Source organism: Taurulus bubalis, assembly GCF_910589615.1.
Source record: "Taurulus bubalis genome assembly, chromosome: 13".
Taxonomy (NCBI): Eukaryota; Metazoa; Chordata; class Actinopteri; order Perciformes; family Cottidae; genus Taurulus; species Taurulus bubalis.
This window is the reverse complement of record NC_136601.1, coordinates 11042258-11067394: the sequence shown is the minus strand read 5'-3', so window position 1 is coordinate 11067394 and position 25137 is coordinate 11042258. Positions and strand designations below refer to the sequence as shown.

The following is a 25137-nucleotide window of genomic DNA, read 5'->3' as shown; positions in this document are numbered from 1 at the left end:
GCTGTTGAGGAGCAGCCTGTTGTTTGAGTGGACTCTTCTTTTATTCCTCCATTGCAACAGGATGTTTGACCCTGAAGGAACCAACAGGGACCCAGGAAGTGCTTGCTGGCATACACAAGATGATGGGTTGTCTGCTTGACACTTTGATCATGAAGAAAAGGATCATGGGAAAGTTCTAAACACTAAAGTAGAGCTCTCAACACACTCTGGCGCTGACAACTTGAATGGCGCTCCGCCAGCTTAATGCCAGCCCGACGGTACATTTGTGTTACGTAAAGTTCATCACCTCATGTGGATTATTTTTATGAACATATCTTGCAATATTGATTGCCATGGCTACGGCAGCATGGTATCATCGTGACATCAGCCGCGTGCATGCAGAGGACTTGCTGGCACGGGCAGGTAGGGATGGCAGCTACCTAGTGAGAGACAGTGAGTCTGTGCCAGGAGCCTATGCATTGTGCCTGCTGTGAGTACACACACACACACACACACACACACACACACACACACACACACACACACACACACACACACACACACACACACACACACACACACACACACATTGCCCATCCGCGGTACTTTAAGCTTCTATGTTATCTTAGACGGTAAGAGCAGCTGTGGACCTTTTCTATAAATGTATTTGTAAGTGTAGATCCAAACTTAAAAGAAAAGGAAGGGAACGGGACTCTCTTCACTCCCCAGAAAGATTTTTTATAGAAGTTACTGAACTTTGTGTGTCTAATTTGATGATGTGCTCCACCTCTTTGGAAATACTTAATGAATGATTCACTCAGGATGTCTTGAAGTCGTAAACGCTGCCCGATCTGGGAAGAAACTGTTCTACTTTATGTAAAACCATATCTAATTACCTAATCTCGTTAAACGTTTAGATCTTGGCAATTGGGGTTGGAAACTATTCATAAACACAACTTTTTGGAAGAATGTCCCCATCTGTAAATTGTTTCAGCGGCTTCACTCCTCCCCTGTCTTATCCATCACTTTCACCATCATCAGCCAGCAAAGACCGACTTTAAGTGCTGTGTGCAGGCTGCGCCAACCTCCCACACACACCCTCTCCAGACTAGTCTCCCTGTCCTGTCCGAACAGCGTCCAGCTAGTCGGACCCTGGCCCAGGACTCCCTGTTTCCTCTCTTACCCCTATTTCTTCCCTGGGGCCCCTGAAGGAGGGCGGGAGCTCCAGCGACCGCACTACGCTGACTGCTCATCCGCCTGAGCCAGATACATTCCTGAAAGCTGAGCCGGGGCGCTCGCAGTGCTCCCTCTTTCCCTCCGTTCTTTTCTCAATATATTATTCCCCCTTTTAGTTCGTTAAATACCTCCACACATTTGATTCAGTCATTCTGCTATCATGGTTTCCCTTTGTTCAGGTAACACACAGGAGCTGACTGATTCAAAAAAATTGCCCCATCAATACGTGCTACCTTGAAACAAATTCCTCTCACATGACTGGAGATGATGACCTAAGTGTCCCTCGCACATTTTATAACTCTAAACAAGACGCGTCATTAGTGATCTGTAAAACAACTGGCGCCTTGTAAAGAAAGTTACAGTGTCTTTAACTACAGTTAGCCATCTGGTCTATATTTAAACAATACATTTAAGTGCATTTTCCTTTTGAATGTTTGCTCAGAAGCGTGTTGTAGTAATTTGCCATGGCATTAATAACAAAGTTATTTTTGGGTTTCCAAAGGTTCCAACGTCATGTTCACACCTATCGGATTCTTCCCGACGCGGACGGCCTTCTAGCGGTTCAGGTGAGTGTTCGTCGCCGTGTGACACTGACGAGGAAGAACAGAGGAAAGACACAATGGATGTCTTGGCACAAACTGTACACGCAGAGAGAGACGCGGTCGGTAAGAGGGAGCTAGAGAGATCAAACAATGGTTTGTTATTGTCTGTTGTAGGAGAACAGGAACATGTTTGTGTTTCCTCTCTGTGCAGGCTCTGTGACGACGGCAGCAGCTTTGTTGCTTGAATGGCATCTCTGCCATGTGGCCTCATGCTTGTATCACAAGCGCAGCAGCACAGAGGAGAAATTGTTTTTATGTCTCAGAGATTCCTACTCAACCCACACACTAGGTCACTGACCAATGGGTGTGCTTATTTGTTGTGTGGATGGACGGGGGTGTTTGGTTGGATGTGGTAAGAGTTTAAGCCAGTAATGGTACGAGTCTGTTTTTGATATTCTGAACAGATTTGGTCAGCAAATGACCTAATTAATCGATGATAGAAGTCTGCAAGAACATACGCGGACAGTGGGCGAGATAAAGCGAGAGAGTGAGGGAAATAGACAGTTTCAGGGCCTGAACCGCAAATCATCTGTGGCTTTTTTTTTAAAAACTATGTCTGCATATTAAAGTCCAATAACGAGTTTATTTATGATTGACTGTCATTTTTTAAGCCCCTGACTTGGAAAAGTCCTCTGCTTTCAAATGAAGACCTTAAACCTTGTTGCTATTTCAGTTGTGTTTCCACTGCCATCAGTATAAACCTCCAGTACGTATTTTCCCTCACTGGATTTGCTCCACTAACTCACACGTCACAGGCTTTCCTTTTTGCTTATCCAAGATGGCCATGGAGATATTTTGGGGCCCTTTCTACTCTCTTGCTGTCTGTTATTGCTTGTCATTTCTTTTGAATTGCTTTTCAAGAGATCCTTGTGGTACAAAAAATACTATTTAAAGAGTTCCTGGCAAAACAGACGTGTAGCTTAAGCCAAAACGACCGCAAAATGAAAACAAAAACGTCTATAAAAGGGGGCACAGGAAAAGGGTTTACTTGGTATTGTGGTCTAATGCGAACCCTGTTGATTTTATGCATGTGACCTGTCGCGTTGTTAGTATGTATGCACACAGCACCTGTGCACCGCATGTGTGTTTATTTAATCCTAACTTTTGCCGGTGCTGCTTTGAGAGCCACTGAAGTGTAGCTGTCCAGGTTTTTTGTTGGAAAGTTTGAGAGTATGCTTTTTTTGTGAGTTTTTTTGATGTGAGGCTTTTTAGTCTGACTGGGAATGTTGAAACTCAGTGAAACATGACAGACAACTGCTGCTGCAGCCAGGAAGTAGCTTTCAGTGATGTCACCTCTCCGGTTTGGTGAAGGGCAGAGTGTTCTAGACCCCCGGGATCATTTTTATCACAGCAAATCATCTGCATGTGGCTTTTTCTGTCATGCGTATATAAATACTTCTGTTTTGTTCTCCCAAGCGATATTTTGATTGTGGAAACATCTGCTAATAACCAGTGTGCAAGATAGAATTGCATTTTTTTAACTTTATGTTCAGTTTATTTCATATTATGCTAGATTTAGACTTTCAGTTAGCATAGTAGTCTTACCAAGTTTTAAAAAAAAAAATGTCTCTTAACATCTACAGTGCATTTGTTTAACGCTCATGTGGCCTTTCCAGTTTATGTTTAAAGCAATGACACACATACATGTTTATGGGATTACTACAGTACATATACTCACTGCTTTTTGACGTGTGTGTGTGTGTGTCTCACAGACAACACAGGGGGTCCAGGTAAACTGTTTTCGGACACTGGAGGACCTGGTGTTGGGGTACCAGCATCCCCACAAGGGCCTGGTGACTCCTCTGCTCTACGCTGTTCCCCGGGACACAGACACTGGGGAAGAGAGCTCAGGTGGGGCCGCTATCTGTTATCAAAACAATCACCAAACAGTCTATATTGTGCATTATTCATAGTAAAATATTACATACCTGTGAAATACGGTGCTCCTTTCAGGGCTGCATTATTGTTTGTATTATTATGTTTGATTTGATGTTTCGTTCATGCACAGATGACGAGAAGCCGCCTCCAGTTCCAGCCTCGGTCAACACGGTGCCTTCGACCGGACCGCCAGCAAAACCCACCCCTCATGCCCTGTTCCTGGATAAGTTGTGTGAGCTGAACACATCCAGGTGTGATTATCCAGCTTCAATGCTAAGTAGTTAACAGTTTGGCTAAAGACGTTCCTTGCATAGTGCTTATCTATTTGGCATGTAAACTGTTTATATTTGAGAGCTGCTTATTCTGTGTGACAATATGTGCCTATTTATTGGTTCGTGACTTGAGGTGATGTATAGCCACGTTAATGTGAGCCATCTGTCATATTCACAACATTTTCTCATCTAGATATGCACCTGTGCAATCAAGCATATATAAAGCAACATGTGAAACCCTCTTTTGACTTATTTTTGGGCCTATTTATAAACAGTGCTGTGGTTTTTTGCCAACAGATCAAACCCATGCAAAATGAACATCTAGAGATCAGAAATGGCTTGTTCTATCATTTTAAATGAACTCTGCCTGTTTTATCCTGTTTACAGTACTGCGGGTGATCTGATCGGTCTACTCAATGACTACCTCTTCAGTGAGCTGCCTCTTGACGTTGAGAATGTGCACAAAGGGGCAACAACTCTATGCCACCTCAAGCGTACTCTGGGTACTGCGTGCCAAGGCTTAAACAGGTTAGCATACTTTGATTGTTAACGATGAGCCAAATGTGAAAACGAGGAGCAATTTGCAAACATATAGACTGATACGACACAGGACACAATTTATGTTCTGCGCTATAACATATGTAAACAGATGTATGGTCATTAACAAAGGTTTTGTATTGATCTGATCTACAGTGAAATTGACCTGACTCTCTCAAGTCTGGAAACCTTGGCAAAGGTCTTCGACCATCCGAGCTGCTCTTTAACACACATCAAGAAACAGGTACAGTGCAGCAAGCTTTCTGAAGAGCAGTAAGTTACTGTACTTTTATAATATGGTAACCCCTTTACACATCCATATACTCATGGCGCTTTATGTATTGTATTTTTGGAACAAGGGCCCCGAGATGGATATAGACAGCCTGTTGTGTAAGATTTCAGCTTTGGTCAGCCTCCTTTCTTCGTTGGAGAAAAAGGTATGTTTATGAATTTACACAAAGTTTTCTATTGTGGCAAGATTCCCTTGTAACAAGTGATTTCTTGCAATACTATCGCTCAGAGTCTTGCACCTTTTAGTGGCAGTGGTTATTGAGTGATGTTGAGGTTTTGAAAAACAGATCAATTAGTTCGTGATGGACAACAGTGGTAAGATTGTAACACTGCAAATTCTCTGATCGTAAAGGTATTAAAAGCATTACAAGATGCGGTGACCAATCACAATCTGGCAGTGCAGCCGAACCCACCCCCTCCTGAACCAACACCCACCAATGTAACACCTGTCAAGAACCATGCTAGACAGCTGCCAGTTCACTCCTTTCAGGTACATCAAATGTCATTTTTGTATCAAATATGACTTTGAAAAATAAGACACATTTTTCAACTGGTATCCTGATATTTAAATCTTAACAGTTGTTTTCCTGGCTGCGTCTAGGTGAAGATGGTGAGGTACGGCAGACAGACTGTTTCTGTAGATGTGGACACAGGAGTGCTGCTCTTTGACAGGAAGGCTGGTTCATTCGGTATAGAGCGGGTTTCACATGACAGAAGTAAGAAAATACTCACTTTTTAGTGCCTATGACATTTCTCTTGCTTGCAGACATAATATATATTGTATAAATACATCTGCTGCCATGTTTCTTGGGTATCAGTCCTTCAGATTGTCAAGTTCCAGAGCAGTCCGGCCAAGGTACGCATGGTGGTCGACAGTCCCCATAACACACCACGGGAAATGACGTTTGAGAGTGCACGGGTAAGGAAAGATACCTGGCTCTATTATTAACTGGAATCCACTGTTTTCTTTTCTGTAATTCACTGAGTGTGTCTCCTCTCTTTCAGAAGCGTGATGCCTTCTGCCAACTCCTCCAGATGATGAAAACCAGGCACTCTCAGCTGAGGGAGCCAGACGTGATCTCTGTGTTTGTTGGCACCTGGAACATGGGTAACCATAAATGTGATGACAGTCTCTTCCACTGCCAGGAAGCAGAATTTGAATTAGAAGGATCATTTATTCATTAATATTGATTGTGTTGTTTTGTGTGCACAGGTGGTTCCCCTCCGCCTCGCAGCCTGCAGTCGTGGGTGACCTGCTGTGGTTTGGGGCACACCCCTGATGACTCGACCGCCTTTCTCCCTCATGACATCTACGCCTTGGGGACTCAGGAGAATCCTCAGGGGGAGAGAGATTGGACAGAACATATCAAAGCAACCCTTCGTAGTCATACTCACATTGACTTCAAACAAGTAATGATCTTCTTCTCTCAAAAACTCTTCTCTTCTTCTTTTTCAATGTTTTCTTCATGGTGATTATTACGTCTATATAGGGTGCATTAACCATAAAGCTACCATATCTTCACAGAAGAAAGAATCACAAGTTTACATTGTTAAAGGGGAACTCCACTGATGGTATACATCAAAGTAGATTTACAGTAAAACTACTGCATATGTAAAACCATTTTGTATAAAGCTTTTGTGGCTGCAAACCAAGAACACCACGGACCAATATGACTCTTAGAAGAAAAGAAAAAACTAATCTTCTCACAGAAATCTCCAAATCAATGTTGTTCTAAAAACATTCCCCCAGCTGTCAAAACAGATCTGCAGTTTTGCAAACAAATACGACCTTTACATAATCTAGTATAACATACACTTATATTACTGTAAAACCCCAAAGACTTTAATGCCTCTAGCCTGAAATATGAAATATAATCACAAGGAAACTTTTTTGAGGTTTAACTTAAAACTAAAAAAAGGTAAAACATTAAGCTTATATTTTAGAGCAGTTATTACATTATTTATGTAATTTGTTGGACAAACTAGATGAATATACATATGTTACAATATATAAACCTAAAGTATACAGTTACAAGTCTATTCTGCATTTTAGACTTACAAAGCTTGTATTTTAACCTCAACTAAATCAGTGCTTCTTTTAAAGTATTGTATACGTGAGCATTTCAAAAGGCGTCTAACCTCAAGTAAACCTTGACATGTTACATTTGGTAGAAAGTAAACTTAGTATATAAAAGTGTGAAGGATCAAATATTTTTGAATTGGAAGGAAAATGTTTCAGCAGGGTCTCAGATCATAGGAAAATTATCTACTTTCATATATACTGTATATATACATGGATAATATCAGTCAATGAGAGATTGTAATTTTGATTTGAGTATTTTTTCAAACACATGTTGTTGTGGATCAAATTGAAAGCAACATTTCATGTCGCTGTAGAACTGGTCTGTTTCAGAGGCTGTGTTACTGGGGTTTCCTGAAATGGGTCAAATCATTTGAGAAATGTGTAATTATATGTTCTCGTCTGTCTATTGTAATGCGTAGCTTTGTCCTGTAGGTGGCAGTACAGTCTCTGTGGAATATGAGGCTGGCTGTGTTTGTGAAGCCGGAGCATGAGAGTCGCATCAGCCATGTGACCACAGCCAGTGTGAAGACAGGCTTGGGAAACACATTGGGTAGGCTGCCCTGCATGGGCTCCCCACCACAAATACACACAAAGAAACTACAGAACACGTAGAGTATAATGGCTGAAAGCCAGAAATAATACTGCATGATTAACAGAACCAGATTTGTGTTTATTAACCTGGAGGTTTGAGGTTGAGTATCTCTGTTGTTCAAGGAAACAAGGGAGCTGTTGGGGTCTCCTTCCTCTTCAACGGAACATCTTTTGGGTTTGTGAACTGCCACCTGACCTCTGGAAGTGAAAAGGTCCTGAGGTACATTTGGTGTATACATATGTGTAACACAAAATCAGTCTGCTCCTGTTATATTTCTATGTAGTATTAAAATGATTTAAAACTGTCTCTTAATGTACATCATGTTCAGGAGGAACCAAAACTTTGTGGACATCCTCAGACTGCTTTCTCTGGGCGACAAACAGCTCGGTGCCTTCGACATCAGCCTGCGCTTCAGCCACCTCTTCTGGTGTGGAGACCTCAACTACCGACTCGACTTGGACGTTCAGGTTGGGCTACTTCTGTACTGTTCGTTGGTCTTTTTTAAGTGCTCTGGTTTAGGACCCTTGAAGACATTTGAGAAAATATCCAGACATTAATTATTGCTTCTCTCTGGTCCTCACTGATGCAGGACATCCTGAAACATGTATCTAAGAGAGAGTTTGAAGAGCTCATGTGTGCAGACCAGCTGACCAGAGAGAGACAAAAGAGGAAGGCCTTTCTCAATTTCAGTGAGTTCTTTATTGGTCGCTGTAATATCTTAACATTTTACAATAACAAAATAAATGGTAAATATAGAGATAGTTGCAATGAAATTTTGATTTGGCTCTGCTGACTTCACTCTGTACTCTTTCTTTGCTTATCGTGGTTAAGAGGAAGAGAAGATTGCATTTCCACCCACCTATCGGTATGAACGGGGCTCCAGAGACTGCTACCTGTGGCAGAAGTACAAGACTTCGGGAGTGAGTCATTTCTTGTTTCACAAGAGCAGCTCGGAAAAACAGTATGGTGTATGCATAAAACATCTGCACCTTTTGAGTAGATGTCCCCAAAATGTTTGGACACACAGAACTACGATTTCAATGACTTCATCAAGGTTTTAAGCTTCATGGCTCTTGAAAACTATTGGATGGCTTGCCAAGACATTTTGTACAAACAGTCCATCAATACCTTGAAGATCAGCCCCACAGAGCCACCAGCATGGCTTTGAGCTGTATTTTTTCTATCAGTACCTTTTAAAATGACACAGGCAACATATGCAATGTAGACACTAATGTGATGGGGGACAAACATACATTAGCAGTACTAGAAAACAACCCCCTTAAAAGGATAATGTATTGAATAAAGAAGACTTGTATCTAATAAGGGAAAGGGAAGCATCGGAAAATATTTGCAGTGCAAATAAAACTTAAACACTCATTTAAACTGTTTTTATTTTACAATGGCACACAATGAGATGGAGGTCAAGAGTTTACAGTGAGTCAAACTTTCCACATGTGTCAATTATTCCACCTCAACTTTATTCATGAGTCTCAAAAGACAGCTTTTCCATGTCTGTAGACTCTTAGTCTTGTTTATATTAAGTTCAAGATGAAGATAAATTGATCCAAACAATGTGTGTTTCTTGTATTAGATGTTTCCTTTTGGAGCCACTCAGCATTGCATTCATTTATGTGTTATTGTCCTTCACATAAAGGTGCCTCTTTGTTGTATTTTGTGTCTTCAATATTTTTCCCAGAATTACATTGTTGTCATACTTTCAGCCTGCACGTTTGTGTATTTTAGGCTCTGATGCTAAATATGAAACACATACTGAATCAGCCAAGCACAACTACAAAGAGCATAGCCTAGAAGCGCTCTAAATATACAGTTGACTGAAGATATTCTTATAAATAACTTAAGCCTATTTAAGGGTTCGATAGGTGACTGACAGCAGCTGCCATGGCAGATAAAAATAGGAGGTTAAGAGTTATCACACAACAAAAGGAACAAAGTAATCCTTCTATGCATACAGTTTGTTTATCTGGTATTTGGATCTGTTGTACAATACTTTGTTGATTTATACCTGCATCTCTTTCTGTAGGTGCGAGTTAATGTTCCATCATGGTGTGATAGGATTCTGTGGAAGTCGTACCCAGAGACGCACATCATCTGCACTGCATATGGTAGGATCTGGAGATTAAAATAAATACTCAAAAAAAAGTTGCAAAGTAAACAGTTAAATGAGGCATAGGCTAAATGTATAAGAGCAGCACAGAGAGGCCAGTGCCTAAACCTTAACATAATCTCAAATTAGATATCCGTGGTTTTTTCTTTACCACTGCAAAATGAGAGCAGCCTTCAAAACAGTCAACCCCTACATCCTGGTCTGTGGTCCATAAAGAAAAAGAGTCATTTCTTCTCTTTCTGCCCAAGCTTTTGTCTTGCATAGTAGCAAAACACATTTTTTCTCCAAAATCTCTCTTTTGTCACATCTTGAAAAATATGTCCGACAGCTCATAGGCCAAGATGCTTTTAGCTACTGTAGATACTTAGCGTTGTTAATGCAATTCTAATAGGAAACTAATGTGGAGGATTTGTCTCTCACCAGGTTGCACAGATGACATCTTCACAAGCGATCACTCACCTGTTTTTGCCACGTTCCAAGTGGGAGTGACATCACGTTTCAATTGCAAAACAGGTGCTGTCATTGTGGACACAAACAGATGGAATATGACTACATCCCCTTATTAAGTGAACAGCATTGTTATGCATTTGTCTCGCACAGATATACATTCAAGCATGGAGAAGGCCTGGATAGAGCTTGAAGGCATCGAGGCCATTGTGAAGACGGCGAGCAAGGCAAAGTTCTTTATTGAATTTCATTCGTCTTGCCTTGAAGGTATGGTACCACACAAAAAATACATTTTACATAAAGCTTTTATGCAGCCAAATGACAAAGATTCATTCACGCCTTTCTTTGCAGAGACACGACGCTCGAGTGAGAATGACTCACAGGGCTGTGATGTTCCCAGATTTCTCAAGCTAGGCTGGTCCTTCAAACAACTGCCGAAGGTTAAAGAGGCTCATTTGGAAATGGTTGAAATTATTGAAAGTTTTTTTAAGTCAAATTCTAAAGTAAGTTCTTGTGATATGCTTATTTCTGTCATAGCTTCTTCCTATCATGTCCGACATGGAGTATCTTCAGGATCAGCACCTGCTGTTGTCTGTCAAGTCATGTGACGGGTTTGAGTCCTACGGTTGGTCACATTAACTCCTACATTCATAACGTTCCTCTGGGTTGGCTGATGAGTGTCCTGAAAGAGAAATTCTATCCGAAATATGAAAGGATTTCTATTCTTTTTTTCTTAAATTAATATATTTGTACATGTGCTTTCTGCTAAACTTGGTAGCTTCATTACGTTTTAATGTGCTTTGGAGCTTTTTGCTAGAGCTCAAAATATGTTCATTAAAAAGGTATCTTTGACACATTTATAAGCACTTTTATTGGCAAATATTTTCTGCTGAGAAATACTTTTTTCATTCGATCATCTCTATCCAAAAGGAAGAACATTTTCACAATTAAGTGGATGGTTTACTGTATTTTAAGGCACCGAATTTAGTGTCATAAATATACATTTTCCTCCAAAATCAAATGCAGTTGACCTTTAATGTACCTTTCATTTTTGTTTAGGTGAATGCTCTGTAGCTCTGCGCTCACTCACCGGTGCATCGGAGCAGTTTGAGACATTTCTGAGTCACAGAGGCGAGGAGATGGGCTCCATAAGAGGACGGGTCAGGGTCCATGTGCCCAAGGACAGACGAGGGACTCGAGAGAAGACCTATGGTGGGTCAGCCGGAACTGGTCCTCTCTTGCCCTTGGCCTTGCTTGCACTATCACTTCCCACTGACCTTTCATCTCCACTGTCGCTGCATTCTTTGACTCCCATGAGTCCCACATTTCTTCCTCTATTTGGTTCCTCAATGATCTCTGACTTGGCTTTACACTTGCTAGTATCTATCGACCGCTTCCTCTTTTGGCTCCTCATTGACTGACCCTGACCAGATGCATCCTGTGACACTGAAACAGGACAGATGAGTGGTATGTCACCAGGCACTGCAACAACACACACAAACACCACTATGCTGTTTGATTGCAAACTGGCATGGCCTTTGATCTACACACATGACTTTGAGAAAGTCTTGCTCATTAGGACACCTGTTGATTTTCCGTGATTTCACTTTTTCAGAGTGGTTCCATTTTGAGAAAAATGATAAAGGTCCCAGGATGGGACATATCTCTCCTGCATCTACTACACGGGTACCAATAAACAGGTGAGGACATTTTAATTTTTTTATTTTAATTTAAACCCTTTCCAAGAAAAATATTTAGTTTTGTTATGTCTTTGACATTTCACCTTATATGTTTTTCAATGAATCCAAGCTCAAAATTAGACCCACTTTCCATTGCATACTGTTATTTTCCCAAATCCTGGGAACTGTGATACAGTAGAAATGATCTAAATTATAGTGAAACAATTTATACTTTTTAATGCTATTGGTAATATAAATCGTTATATTCTGTAGAAATTCTGCATTCCATTATTCTTATGTCTACTAGAGTTCAGGTTGTGTTTCTGTGAGAAACGTTCCTCAAGGTTCCACGCTTTGCACCACAACACTCACACCTGTTTATCAGTATATTGACATTAGAGAAGCAGACTGGTCGTTGCACGTTCCAGTCTTGTGAGAAAAGATGAGGACACGATTCTCCTCCTTTTAGAATTGTTAGAGCCAATAGAAATGTTAGATGTTCATGACGGAAAACCGTGTATAAAAGAGCTGAACTTCCGGCTGTTCGGGGTGTTTTTGGACAGTCAACCTGCGTGTTGACTGGACGACTCCCTGCTATCGCGATTGCAGCGTTTGTTACTTTACTTGTGATCAAGGAAAATAAATTCAGAGAACGAGAGAAGTTGTTTAACTAAGTTCTTCTGGAGGCTACACCAGGCATCCAATAATTATTACGCATTAACACTATTACTTGGTTTTTCAATGCTGCTGTGTATTTCTCAAACTGGACTCCTTAGATTGCATTTCATCTTCTCACGGGTAGCTGAAGCCACATGCCCAAATCAATGCAGACCTTGTACCTTAGCACAGTGCCAATATTGGTCTGAACACATTACGGAATTCTGAAGTGAGGATGAAAATGTGAATTGAGGACATATTTACTAACTTAACATTCAAAACATGTTTGTTCATTGCAGGTCCTTTGCAGTGCCTCCCAAACTAACTCCGAGCAGCTACACCAATCCAGCCTACTTCATCTTTGAAGGCGTGTCAGTGGCTCGCAGGGTGGAGGAGCCTCTCCCTCAGCGTCGGGACCCTCCGGTGATCTGGTCTGGAAATGAGGCCTTGCAGCTCCCGAAAATCTCAGGACGTCAGGGCTTCGACAGAAGACCCTGTCACAGATCAGACTTTACAGAGATTGAAATTCCAGCCGTCCTGCCCCAATGCACTCCAACCAATGACCTTCATTCCACTCACACCAACTCCTCCTATCAGCTTTTTCCAGCCAAAACCCCATCTCCCATACCGCCACCCTCCAGTAACGCCATGCCACAGTACCAAGAACAGACTTCACAACCCAGAGACAAATACCAAGTTAAAAAAATTGTTCACGACTCCATACTGCCCGAGAAGAACCTGAGGAACTTGTATATGAATCACTCAGCAATCATCAGGGAAAAAGCCAGAAGGGATCAACATCAGCTTCTCCCAGAAAGGACCAAACTTCTCTGGGCAACCAAGGTCCCGTCACCTTTCCCCTACATCCCCACTCACTTACCACATTCTCAGGCATCTGTTCCCTGGATGGTGGATCTGCAGCCCCCTGGACCTACAGGAGACAACTCCCTCACTGCTTTGCAAATGGCCAAGTCCCTCAGTGAAGTGGACTTCTTCCCGACAGTGCAGAGAGGCCCATCCATACCCAACCACAGGCCAAGTTATAGAAACGGCCCCTCCATGCATGGAGATAGAGGCTACAGCTGGGAGAAAGAGGTAGGACGCTGCTCTTAAAGACTTTTAAAAAGGCACAACTCCTTGTGCTCTAGAAAAACAAAAAAATCTGTCTGCTTTATCTCAACGCAGGCGTCTGTACTCCAAGGTGCTCCAGAGACTGTGCGGGAGCTTCTCAGTACTCTGGGTCTTCAAAAATACACCCTGGGACTCAGCCTCAATGGCTGGGATGATCTGGATTACTTCAGGTAAAATCATTTTGAATAACACGTTCCACAAGCCGTACTTAGTAAAGCTCAAGTTACTGCATTTCATTGACAGACACAAATAATATGGCTACTATTACTAGACAGACACAGAGAAAGATATATTTTTTCTGTAGAGAAAACCTCAGCGTTCATAAGACAGTCGCAATAAAATCAGTCGCAATAAAAGTCACAGTCGCAATAAAATCTGAATGAGAGGACTGAACATCACATTCAGAAGTACGAGGGCAACGGAATGCAGTTTTAGCATCTGACCAGAAGTGCAAAGAAGCAGTAAAAGGGCAGTGCAATGTGCTGGATAAATAAAAGTATGAGTAGTATAAGTAGTAAATCAATATACACAGTATACTGTAAACAGTATGATCAGTGGATAAGATATGCAAGATATAAACAGTATATATATGGTATAAACAGTACGGTGTGTAAGTAGTCACTGGAGGAAGGTGTCGTGTGTGTGTGTGTGTGTGTGTGTGTGTGTGTGTGTGTGTGTGTGTGGGAGGGGAGTTGGTGGTAACCGGGGATGGGGGCTATCACAGTGGTGCAGAGTTAGTACGTTGACAGCTGAGGGGAAGAAGCTGCTCCTGAGCCTGCTGTTGCAAACATGATGTCAGTTTTAAATAAATCAAGTTATGGTTAATAACATTGGGACTAATTGTACTTATATGTATATGATGTTATACACCTTAGAAACTGCGTAATAGTCGCTGTTGCACTATTCTACAGTGGCATCACTGAGGAGGATCTACGCGCCGCAGGAGTGACGAACCCTTCGCACCGACGCAGGATCCTCGAGAATCTTACCAGGAACTGGAACTGACTCACAGAGATGAAAAACGTTGCTGGTACGAAGCCTCGTCGTCCGATCAGTTACAACTGGAAAAAAACTGTTCAAACCGAGACCTGAAAGGTGGAAAGACTGATTGGATATCAATCCCATCCGCTGAACTTTACCACAGCCCTGCCGTCTTTTTCATTTACTCAATCAATACTGTAACAAAGGTTTCTCTGTGTCAACACAGCAAAGGGAACATGGCGCAGGAAGTACTCGTACCACAGTCTGCTTCATTCATCTATCCATCTTGACAGATCATAAAAGCGGTGGCTGGTATGAATGGAAAACCTTGATGTGTATCTGCAGTTAACGACAAATATACAAATATTGATTATGGTATCAAGGACTCATTGATTTAGTTTTAATGAATTTTAAATGACTATAAAAATATAGTCCTTCAATTCCCAGTGTTCATTCAAGGTTGGTGTTTACTGTTCACCTTCATCCCTTCAACTGTGTGCTTTCCATTACTCTGCTATTATTGAGCCTGGATCTGAGCTTGTAAAAGCCCACTATTAAACCTATGGAGCATAACATCCATAGCTGTACATATCTACTGGAACAGCGTCTGTAAAGTTGGTATAGAAGGACCTGCCATATCTCATTTTGTTTACTGTCTCATACTGTTGCTATCATGTCACTTAATCAGTACCAATGTCCACTGTGCATGTTTTATGCAACCTTTTGTAAAGTGCATAAAGCAAGTCTTTACTGTCACCAAGCAATCAGTGTTATTTCATGCTATCGAGCAGCTGGAAACAGAGAAATCACTTTGAGTCAGTTCTGTTTCAGTGCTCACATCACATAATCCTACCATGCTGCTTGTATGCTGATTATTGTCACCTAACTGAGGCGCAGACTACTTAATGGTCTAATACTGCAGGGCCTATGGGTGGAAAGAAGAGAGAGTTTGTAAAGCCAGAGATGCAACAATACTTTCCAAAAAAAAAAAATGTAATTCATGGGGCAATTATTTCCTACAATACTTTGCATATCCATAGCTAAAAGATGACTCTACTCTTCAAGTGGCAGCACACTTTGTGTTACTAGCTAGGTTTAGTCACGCAGAATAATTTTGATCAAGTTACAACAAGTTGTTCTTGTTTTTTAGCTTCCTTAGTTTGAATCAGTGATTTACAACCACCGTGCCGTGGCACACCAGTGTGCCGTGAGAGATCGCCAGGTGTGCCGTGGGAAAATGTCCAATTTCACTTAATCGGTCCAAAGAAATATTATTTAGTTGCCGCAAATAATTTTCCATTGTTGAGCGACTGAGCCTGCAATATAGTGGCTGGCCAAGTAATGAAATACTCTTCCATGCCATTACGTAGCACAATAATTACCTACCTTACATGCTGAATTATGCTACAATGTGACATTTTGTTTTGGTTGTTGGTGTGCCGTGGGATTTTTTCATTGTAGAAAATGTGCAGCGGCTCAAAAAGGTTGAAAAACTTTGGTCTGGATAACTGAGAATCAATGCTTTGCCAGTGTTAAACAACTTCCATAAATATGATTGCATTAGTTATACTTGAATATACATGGTGACTAACACGATGACCAAGTCCATGAACAAACACGTGAAAGCTGCATTTGTCAGCTCAGTTAAATAACAGACCACAGACCACAGCCAACCTAAAATAACTCAATATTCCTCTGCGTGAGTGTCTGTGCTGTTGCTTGTAGCATTTAGTTGAGGTAGTTACTCATTAAGGCATGACCAAACACATCCCTCTGTCCTCTGACAGCAGGTATATACTGACTGTAGTGATTCCATTGCCCAAAGGGCTGCTGGGAATTTTTGGCAACTTGCAAAGAGAAGAAGAAAATGTGGGACAGTTTTGATTTTTTTTTTTACTTAAACCTCAGGTGTTTAATGAAACGAGGTTTTAGATTGACATAGTTGGTTTGTGATTTTTCAGCAGCAAATTTTAGTAAATACATTATGTTGACATAGTAAAGTCTAAAGATGCCCTCCAGATATCAAAGTACTCATCTTTTATAATAATTAGATTTTTCTTTCTCCAAAATAACCTTGTCAAAAGTCTTAAAATTACACATCCTCCTCCCTCATTGAAAAATGAGAATGTATGAAAATTGCTTCTGTCTTTTCAAGAGTAAATTTAATTTAAATGGCTCTGACTTCACTGAAAAATCAATTCTTCACAGCACCCTTTTCAAAAGTACACAATGGACCAAGCAACCCAGTTGAGACATTTCAATATATTGCACGTGAAAGTACCGTCTCCTGCATATCATTCTGCACAGTGAAGGTCAAACATCCAAGGGAATAAATAATAATTAAAACACATTTTAGAATGGAAGGGAACTTCATTAAAAAAAGTTCATCAGTTCATAATCCGATTTAAATAGATGTCTGTTAAATCCCTATATCGCTGAAAGGAGGTAGCCCATTGGTAACTGAGTCCACGGCCCACGGATGAACGTATTGCAATTTATATATGTATACATATGTACAGTATTTAGAACTGGGTGTCGGTGGTGACAAAAAAAGTGTTGTATTATAAATGTTCACCATTGTATACATGTAAAAAAAAAGTTAATATGCACACAATTCTGAAAAAATAGCACATTAGTATGGCATTTCAGACACAAACCAAGACACCATTTAAACTCTGAGCACACTTCCTTTTGTTTTCACTGTAAAACAAACCGACACTGTCCTTTGATTGGGTTCCTGGTGACGTTCATGCTTTGTCAGTGGCTCACTCACATTCCAGACATCCATTACCACAGAAACCCAAATACGGACACAGAAACTCGCACTGCTACACACACGTCCTTACTTAATTTACCATATCAGGATTTAAAGTATTCTATTCTAAACATATATATTAAATTAACTTCCAAATACTGCCAAGATTTAGCCTTCAAAATGTAGATGTCTTTGTTGCAGTTTTCCTTCTATTGTCAATATGGATCTCAATGTAGATCATAAAAAGGTCATTTCAACTAAATGTGTTTATAGACTTTGGGCTGTTGGAGTGGGTCAATCAAACTTGAGCTTCTATAGTAACTTATTAAGTGACCGCCTCATCTCACCTCAGTTTCACACACATTGCTCATTGCCCCTGTTTATTTGTTTACGATCAGGCTTTATAATGCCACGCCTTATCATGTGAATCTGACAGTAAAGCCTGAGATGACACAGATTACTAAAGGGATGCACCTGTGGATCCCTCACAGTCCCAAAGAGCAAATGCTGTGTAGAATACTGTACAGCTGTGCAAATATTAACTTCTATAACATATCAGCATTGAGTGCCATTAAGTGTTGTCATGGGGATCACTCTCGCTCACTCATCCCCATTGCGTCCTGATTGACTTCCGTCTGCACCGCTCTGTCGGCGGAGTTGGAGTTATTTCTCAGTCGTCCAGCATCATGTTATAGGCTTCCTTTTGCCGTGTGGGGTCCACCTGTGTGTCTTGAGTATGGAATGTATCCTCAAGGGGTGGCTTTGACTGAGTGAGAGAGCGGACTTCCACTAAACAGAAGGTTGTTGGTTTGAACCCTGGCCCCTGCAGTCTACATGTCAAAGTGTCCTTGAGCAAGATTGTTACGGCCTGCCTAGTGTGCCTAGGGGTACACAGGCCTAACACAACACACAAAAGGAAAATAGCTTTGGCAAAGGTGGAACCAGGAACGGAAATATCAAGGCAGGTGAGATAAGCGGCAATACATATAATTTATTGACAGCTAACAAAAAGGTAAAAGAACTAAAATGGAAGCAATAGGCCTCAGGGTGTCAAAGGCCAAAACAACAAACAAAACCCCCCATACTAGCTAGAAAACAAAGTATCTCTTGCCTATCGTGGAACAACAATACTGAGGTCCCTGGCTAGCCACAAAACAGGAGAAAACATAAGTGACAACAAAAATGGCAGAGAACCCCTACACAGCTTCCCCCAAAATGTCATAAATGGTAGCCTGCACTTTGGCACCATCCAAGCTCCAGTCCGACCGCTTGCAGCTCAGAGAGGACGAGACAGAGCACTGGATCTGGGTGTCCATATCACCAGCCCACTGATTGCCTGATGTATTTCAGGTGGTCTCCCGCTGCTCCAGGTGCACCAGATCTGCCACAATTAGACAAGAGGGCGGAGTTAAATCAGGGGGCTAAAGATACTGAACCCAAAATATGTGTGTGAATGTTTAGCAGGTGACACCTTGTACGGTATCCTCTGCCACCAGTGTGTGTGTGTGTGTGTGTGTGTGTGTGTGTGTGTGTGTGTGTGTGTGTGTGTGTGTGTGTGTGTGTGTGTGTGTGTGTGTGTGTGTGTGAATGCTGGCTTGTGTTGAAAGGTGTTGTGTTCGGCCTTCCTCAGGAGATCTCCCTTGGCCATGGGATCTGTCCACAGAAATAGAGCCGAATAGATGGTTCCAGTTATAACACAAATGATTTATATAAAAAGTACAGCAAATACAATTACAAACTGACTCATACTAAGAACTACACAAAATACATCCCATGAGACAGAGACCCAGTGCCCCCCACCGGGCAGCAGACCGGCGTAGATCGGTACCTGCCCGGCAGCAGGCACAAAGAGATCTGCTGATTTTCAGAATGTCTTTGTCTTGAAAGCTTAAAGTCAGGCCCCCTTTCTCTGGTTAACACCTCTTACAGTCCACCCAAGTCGCTTTCGATTAAAGCGTCAGCTGAATTAAATGTCTCATGAAGGTTTGTATTGATCCAGCCTTGGCTTGGCTCATCGTGGTAGATGGTGCTTTCTAGGTGAAAGGAGCAGTGTTGCCAAACACCTGTTGCTCCTTTGTTATTATTGTTGGTGTATTGATTGGGCATGACTCTGGTTTTACTGTCCTTCATCACCTGTTGTCCACAGAACTGGAGTCGGGTTTCTTTTCTTGCAAATGCGTGTACGTATACATGTGAGAGGAGGTCAAGGTCTTCAATGGTCGAACAGAAGGTCCATCACATCTTCTTGCCTTGAGGAGTCGAGGTTGAACAACAGTGATGACATCACACATCCATGCTGGACTCCAGGTCTTACAACAAAGCTTCTTCCTCCCACAGAGCAGAAAAAGCCTTTGAACTGGGTGATGTTCACTAAATGGAGGAGCAACGAGTCATATGATACCAATGGTGGAAGACACACTCACATATATTACTTAATATTCATACAACAATATATAATATAATATATACATAAAAAAGTATCAATATTTCAGTTATTCAGCTGGTTGTGAAGAGAAGTGAAGTGGTTATTCACTAGTTAACATGTAAAGAAGTATTTTAAAAGTGTGTCTGTTTATATAGTATTCCATAGTTGTAACGAGTGCATCTCGTGCACGGTGTTAATGTGTAACTGAGCTGGAAAGAGAGCTACACGCTGAGGACAGTTTTGGGGCGGCAGTTGTGTCTACTCAGCAGAGAGACTTCCCACTTCAGCCCTCCAGCTCGGGGCTGCCCGTCTCTGCGGCGCTGCCATGGACTCCAGCAACTCTGCTCCACTGAAACACAACTTTCCTCTCCGTGCGTGTCTAATGTGCGCCGGCTGCAGTGAGTGAGTGAGTGAGGCGAGCAGCCGCAAAGTGAGACGACTTCCCGGGGACGACGGGATCGAGAGCCGCTCATCAGCGCTGTTTTGTTTTCAGTGTCCCGGTTGGGGTGAGTAGCCGCAGTCACGATAACTCTGCTTTTCATGTCCGTGTGACCGAGGACGACGATGTTTACCTGCAGAAAAACAACCGTGCTGCAAAGAGTCCTTGCTTGTGCATTACGATAGGAGTATTTCCACTAACTCTGCTCCTCTATTTGTCCGAGTGAAACAGTTTAGCCAACTTTTTACTGCACTACATTTATTTTAAAGCTATGTAGTGCAGAGTTACTTAAATGTAGCATTATTCAACAGTAAATATAGCAGTTACAATAGCTCCACCTTGAGCAGCTCCACCTTAATACGCCTTAATAACCCAATAGTACACTGTATATAGTATTCATATAGCACTCTGAAAGGGGTCTTTCTGCTGTGACTAGTTTAACTTTTGATACTTTAGTACAGTGGTTCTTAACCTTATTGGAGGTACTGAACCCTGCAAGCTTCATCAGTGCATTCACCGAACCCTTCGTAATTGGAAAAAATAAATATGATTTCTTCAAAACATAGGTATATATTGTGTTAGTGCACAAAATGAACCATGCATCAGTTGCACACAAAACCACTGTGTTCAAAGAACAAAACCAACAAAACATGAATTTCACACAAAAACATAACTCAATGAATATTTATTGCAAATCAATGTGCATTTTGCTGTTTCCTTTCAGATACAAGTTCAGAAATGCACTCTCATATCATTTTCGCAACAAAGTCTGTTCCTTTTCTTAGTTTTCATGTCTACCAGCCAGCCGGGCAGGTAACCAGCCGCACAGGAAACCAGCGGCAGGGCAGGAAACCACATTCCACGAAAGATCATTGTCTCTGAAGTCATCAATGAGTTTCTTCACATTGACTAAAAATAAAAAATCTTCCTTTATCTCGTCATCTTTCATATAGTGCACAAATGCAACAAGCTGGCTTAGATTGGAAACGCCGGTGGAGTCGAGTTGGAAGCTGAATTTTGCTGGGCTTGAAATCAGATCTGCAACTACTTGAGCAAAGATGTCAGCGCTCGTGTGAATCGGGCTATACTGTGTGTGTCTTGACCCCTGCCGAACCCCTGAGAGTGACTCGCGGAACCCCTGGGGTTCGATCGAACCCAGGTTAAGAACCACTGCTTTAGTATATATTTCTGCGGCTTCAGGACAAATGTAGGAAACACACATTGTTACACCGTGGCACTATTTTACTGAAGTAAAGGCTTCCACCACTGTTCAACACAGAAACTAAATGTGTGACCTTAGACGGATTGATCTTTGATGAATATTTTTTTCTATATGATTCTAAAGTGAAACATGGCTTTTTCCATTTCCTATATCCCAAGGTGACATTATCAGTTGTCCAACCCACAGTCAAAAACCCAAAGAGAGTCAGTTTATAATGATAAAAAGCAGGAATCTGATAATTATGATTTTGTGTAATTGCAGATTAATTTGGTGTTCATTAATTTATCAGTTAATCAACTGATCTTTTCAGTTTTAGTAAATCTAAGTGTGTGTTTTCTTTCTAAACACTGTAAAGTCTCATATCTCAGTGTTTCTTCTTCCTTTAAAGGTTTGGTCACCTGCATCACTATGGAAACGATCATCAGCAGCTCTGGCGAGCACAACCAGTCGTCGACCTTCATCACGATCTTCAACTCCAGCTGTCGCTTCAACGAGGAGTTCAAATACATCCTGCTACCGGTGTCGTACAGCCTGGTGTTTGTGGTCGGCTTGGTGCTCAACGCCACAGCGCTGTGGCTGTTCTTAAAGATGCGTCCGTGGAACCCCAGCACGGTCTTCATGTTCCACCTCGCCATGTCCGACTTCCTGTACGTGCTCTCCCTGCCCACCCTCATCTACTACTACGCCAACCGCAGCCACTGGCCTTTCGGGGTGGCCACCTGCAAAATAGTGCGCTTCCTCTTCTATGCCAACCTCTACTGCAGCATCCTCTTCCTCACCTGCATCAGCGTGCACCGCTATCTGGGCATCTGCCACCCGATCAAGGCGCTGACCATGGTGAAGCCCCGCCACGCACACCTAGTGTGCGGCATGGTGTGGGCTGTGGTGAGCGTGTGCCTGGTGCCCAACCTCATCTTCGTCACCACCTCCATGAGGGACAATGACACCCTGTGCCACGACACAACCAGCCAGGAGGCCTTTGACGAGTACGTGGACTACAGCTCCGTCGTCATGGTGCTCCTGTTTGGCATCCCGTTCCTAGTCATCGTGGTGTGCTACTGCTTGATGGCGCGGACCCTGTGCCGGCCCAGACAGGGGCTATCTGCCGTCCAGAAGGGCGGCGCCTCGCGTCAGAAGTCCATCAAGCTCATCATCGTGGTGCTGGTGGTGTTTGCTGTGAGCTTCGTCCCGTTTCACGTCACCCGGACGCTCTACTACACCTCCCGCGTGTTAGACCTCAACTGTGAATTCCTCAACATCGTCAACTTTACTTACAAGATCACCAGGCCGCTGGCGAGCATCAACAGCTGCATTGACCCAATTCTGTATTTCCTGGCCGGGGATCACTACCGGTCCAAAATGATGTCTGTTCTGACGGGAAAAAGGCAGAGGGCAAGCAGCCAAGCGCCTGAACTGGCGCGAACACAGAGGAGCAACCCCCATGACATCGCGCTGGTCTATAAGAACCCAGCCAGTGAAGATTTGAAGAGATAGCGGGACATCTATTGCAGAATACTAAAGTAAAACACATGTATTAAATATGTCTGCTCCAGGCTAAGCTAACAGTTCTAATAGCACATGCAGAAGCACCTAGTGCTACCTACCTTTCTTTTTTTTTGCACTGAGAGCAGGTTATGAAGAGAATCAGTTCACTGTGACATTCACTGACAGTAAATGCCTTCACTCCATCAAACGTCTGTAATTCCTGTGTTCAACAGGCATGAAGACCATGTTTCAATTCTCACTTTCTTAAGAATACTGCGTTCGTAAGATGAAAAGGGGAAGAGTTAGTGGACAGTCTCCTACCACAAAGGGTAGATTACATCAAACTGCTGTATACGGTTCTTCTTTGGTGGCGATGCAGAAGAATAGTTTCACTTTTACATTATTGGAACAGAATCTGAGACACTTGGGTGACAGAGTTTGACACTGGCGGTCACAGGTTAATTCAAGTAATCCATAGAATATTTAGTCAGTGGTCACTCATTGATCCAAATATTCTAGTTCATATCCGATCAGAGATGGCAAACAGCCTAGCTATTGTGTCACAAATGAGGCAATTATGAAGCACTCCCTCCTGTTGTATCAACAATGCCTGCAGATAGCCAGTGCAGCGCCGGGTCCCAGCTGTTTTTGTCCTTCAACATTCACAGCTGTCTTTTGCTAAACTGTTGGAGAAAAGCAAAGCGGCTGCTTGGGACAAGGGAGATATTTTCAAACCACCCACGCCTCAGTAGTGGGATAAGGGAGATTTTCCTTTTCACTGTTTTACCTTTGGGATTGATACTTGGAATTTAAAGCCCCTTTTTAAAACAGCAATTTAGGTTGAACTCCTTGATGGTTTTTCCAGATGTGAAAGCAGTGTTGGAAAGTTTGACTAAATGCTGCAGAGCATTCGTCCCTCCACCCTCCAATGCTGGAGCCGATGTATTCATAAAGCTCTGTGTGTATTATGGTTCTTGTGATAAGTACGAGCACGAAGATGTTTTTGTAACTGCAGTTTGGTATGTATCATAAAGTGTTACATCATGAGTACTTGTGTTTACTGTATGTATATGATCAGCTGATTATCCAATGAATACCAGTGAGAAATCACCCACGATACCATTAAGCTCAAATTTCTTATCCAACTCAGCCTCAAGAAAAGCGTGATGTCAAGTGATGAAACTCTGTCATTTGTACAAACTGTACAACTCGTGTTCAGCCAGACTTGAGACTAGTTCCAAAATAGTGATCCAAATAGAGATTTTGGGAAGTGAAAGCAGAGTATGTCTTACACACAATTGTACATATAATAGCAATGCGTATACCCCCAAACAGGATAAACCCTTTGAATCTTGATTATTTTTTTCCCCCACATCACTGAAGTCACTTTAAAATGATAAAAAGCGACACAGTACTTCAACAATGACAGTGACACAATCTCATGCACATCTGATGTGAGCTTGTTCCAGCGCTTATTCACAGCTCCTGTTGCTGCCGGTTTGGCACGGTCGTCATGGTAAACGAGAACTGGTTATGAATTGACTTATCTGGTTAAGTAAAGGTTAAATAAATAAATACAATTTAAAAAAAAAGCCCAAACGCCACTTTATTATTAATAGGTCTTATAGGTCTATATATATATTTGACAGTCATTTAAAAATAATTCTAAGTTTGTCAACTTGAGTTTGTAACCATTCAAAGAGAACGTTTTCCAATTATAATAATACAAACAAATGAATATGAACCGTAGTGCTGTATTGATCTACATGTTACCTTCCACCAGCAGGCCTACACTCGGCCCATTTGTGCTCCAGCATCCCGCATGTTAAAGTAATACTGATAAAGGTGACAAGAAGTTGCTAATTTGACACGTGATCTCATTGTTACAAATTCAAATGAATCCAAGGTTTCAAACTGTTTGTGAAGAAGTCCGCTCTGTGTGCCCTTTTCAACGTTTGACCTCGGTTTCTCTCCGGGATGCCAGCTCGTGAGCGCCTCCCTGTGGTGACACGTTGACTCAGCAGCAGGTCAGGGAGCTCAACGGCTCAGCTTCTGTCTCAAGTAAATAAGTTGGAAAACTTTATGCAGGTAAATAAAATTCAAAAAAGATTTTGTCCTTTTTCTTCTTCTTTTTTCAAGAAATCTAATTTTCGTGCGTGCACAGTGCTCTGTGGGCTTTAAGGCCCTACGCGCTGTCTAACAGACACAGGACGAGGCCAGAAGAAGGCAGCACGCAACGACACACACACGGTAAGATGGCCATATTAAACCTGCAAAGCTGCCGAGCAAATTCTCTGCCCTTCTGCGATTTTGAAGTATTT

At 42.1% G+C, this 25137-nt stretch overlaps 2 protein-coding genes across 2 annotated transcripts; both read left to right on the top strand.

The window, feature by feature from the left end:
* Positions 1 to 332: 332 nt before the first annotated feature.
* inppl1b (inositol polyphosphate phosphatase-like 1b) lies at positions 333 to 15242 on the top strand (the record flags this gene model as incomplete). Its single annotated transcript, XM_079228221.1, has 27 exons — positions 333 to 469; positions 1718 to 1781; positions 3530 to 3668; positions 3826 to 3946; positions 4355 to 4495; positions 4661 to 4748; positions 4864 to 4941; positions 5148 to 5285; positions 5397 to 5511; positions 5614 to 5714; positions 5801 to 5903; positions 6009 to 6205; positions 7311 to 7428; positions 7593 to 7689; positions 7799 to 7937; positions 8060 to 8159; positions 8302 to 8390; positions 9512 to 9593; positions 10019 to 10108; positions 10196 to 10309; positions 10394 to 10482; positions 10580 to 10667; positions 11102 to 11254; positions 11658 to 11742; positions 12678 to 13473; positions 13564 to 13679; positions 14421 to 15242. 27 exons carry the CDS (start codon positions 333 to 335, stop codon positions 14512 to 14514), a joined length of 3672 nt encoding a protein of 1223 aa, XP_079084347.1. The 3' UTR covers positions 14515 to 15242.
* A 6497-nt stretch (positions 15243 to 21739) lies between these two features.
* LOC306745523 (P2Y purinoceptor 4) lies at positions 21740 to 23843 on the top strand (the record flags this gene model as incomplete). The annotated part of the gene is made up of 1 exon (XM_079228328.1): positions 21740 to 23843. One exon carries the CDS (start codon positions 21740 to 21742, stop codon positions 22823 to 22825), a length of 1086 nt encoding a protein of 361 aa, XP_079084454.1. The 3' UTR covers positions 22826 to 23843.
* Between the last annotated feature and the right edge of the window lie 1294 nt (positions 23844 to 25137).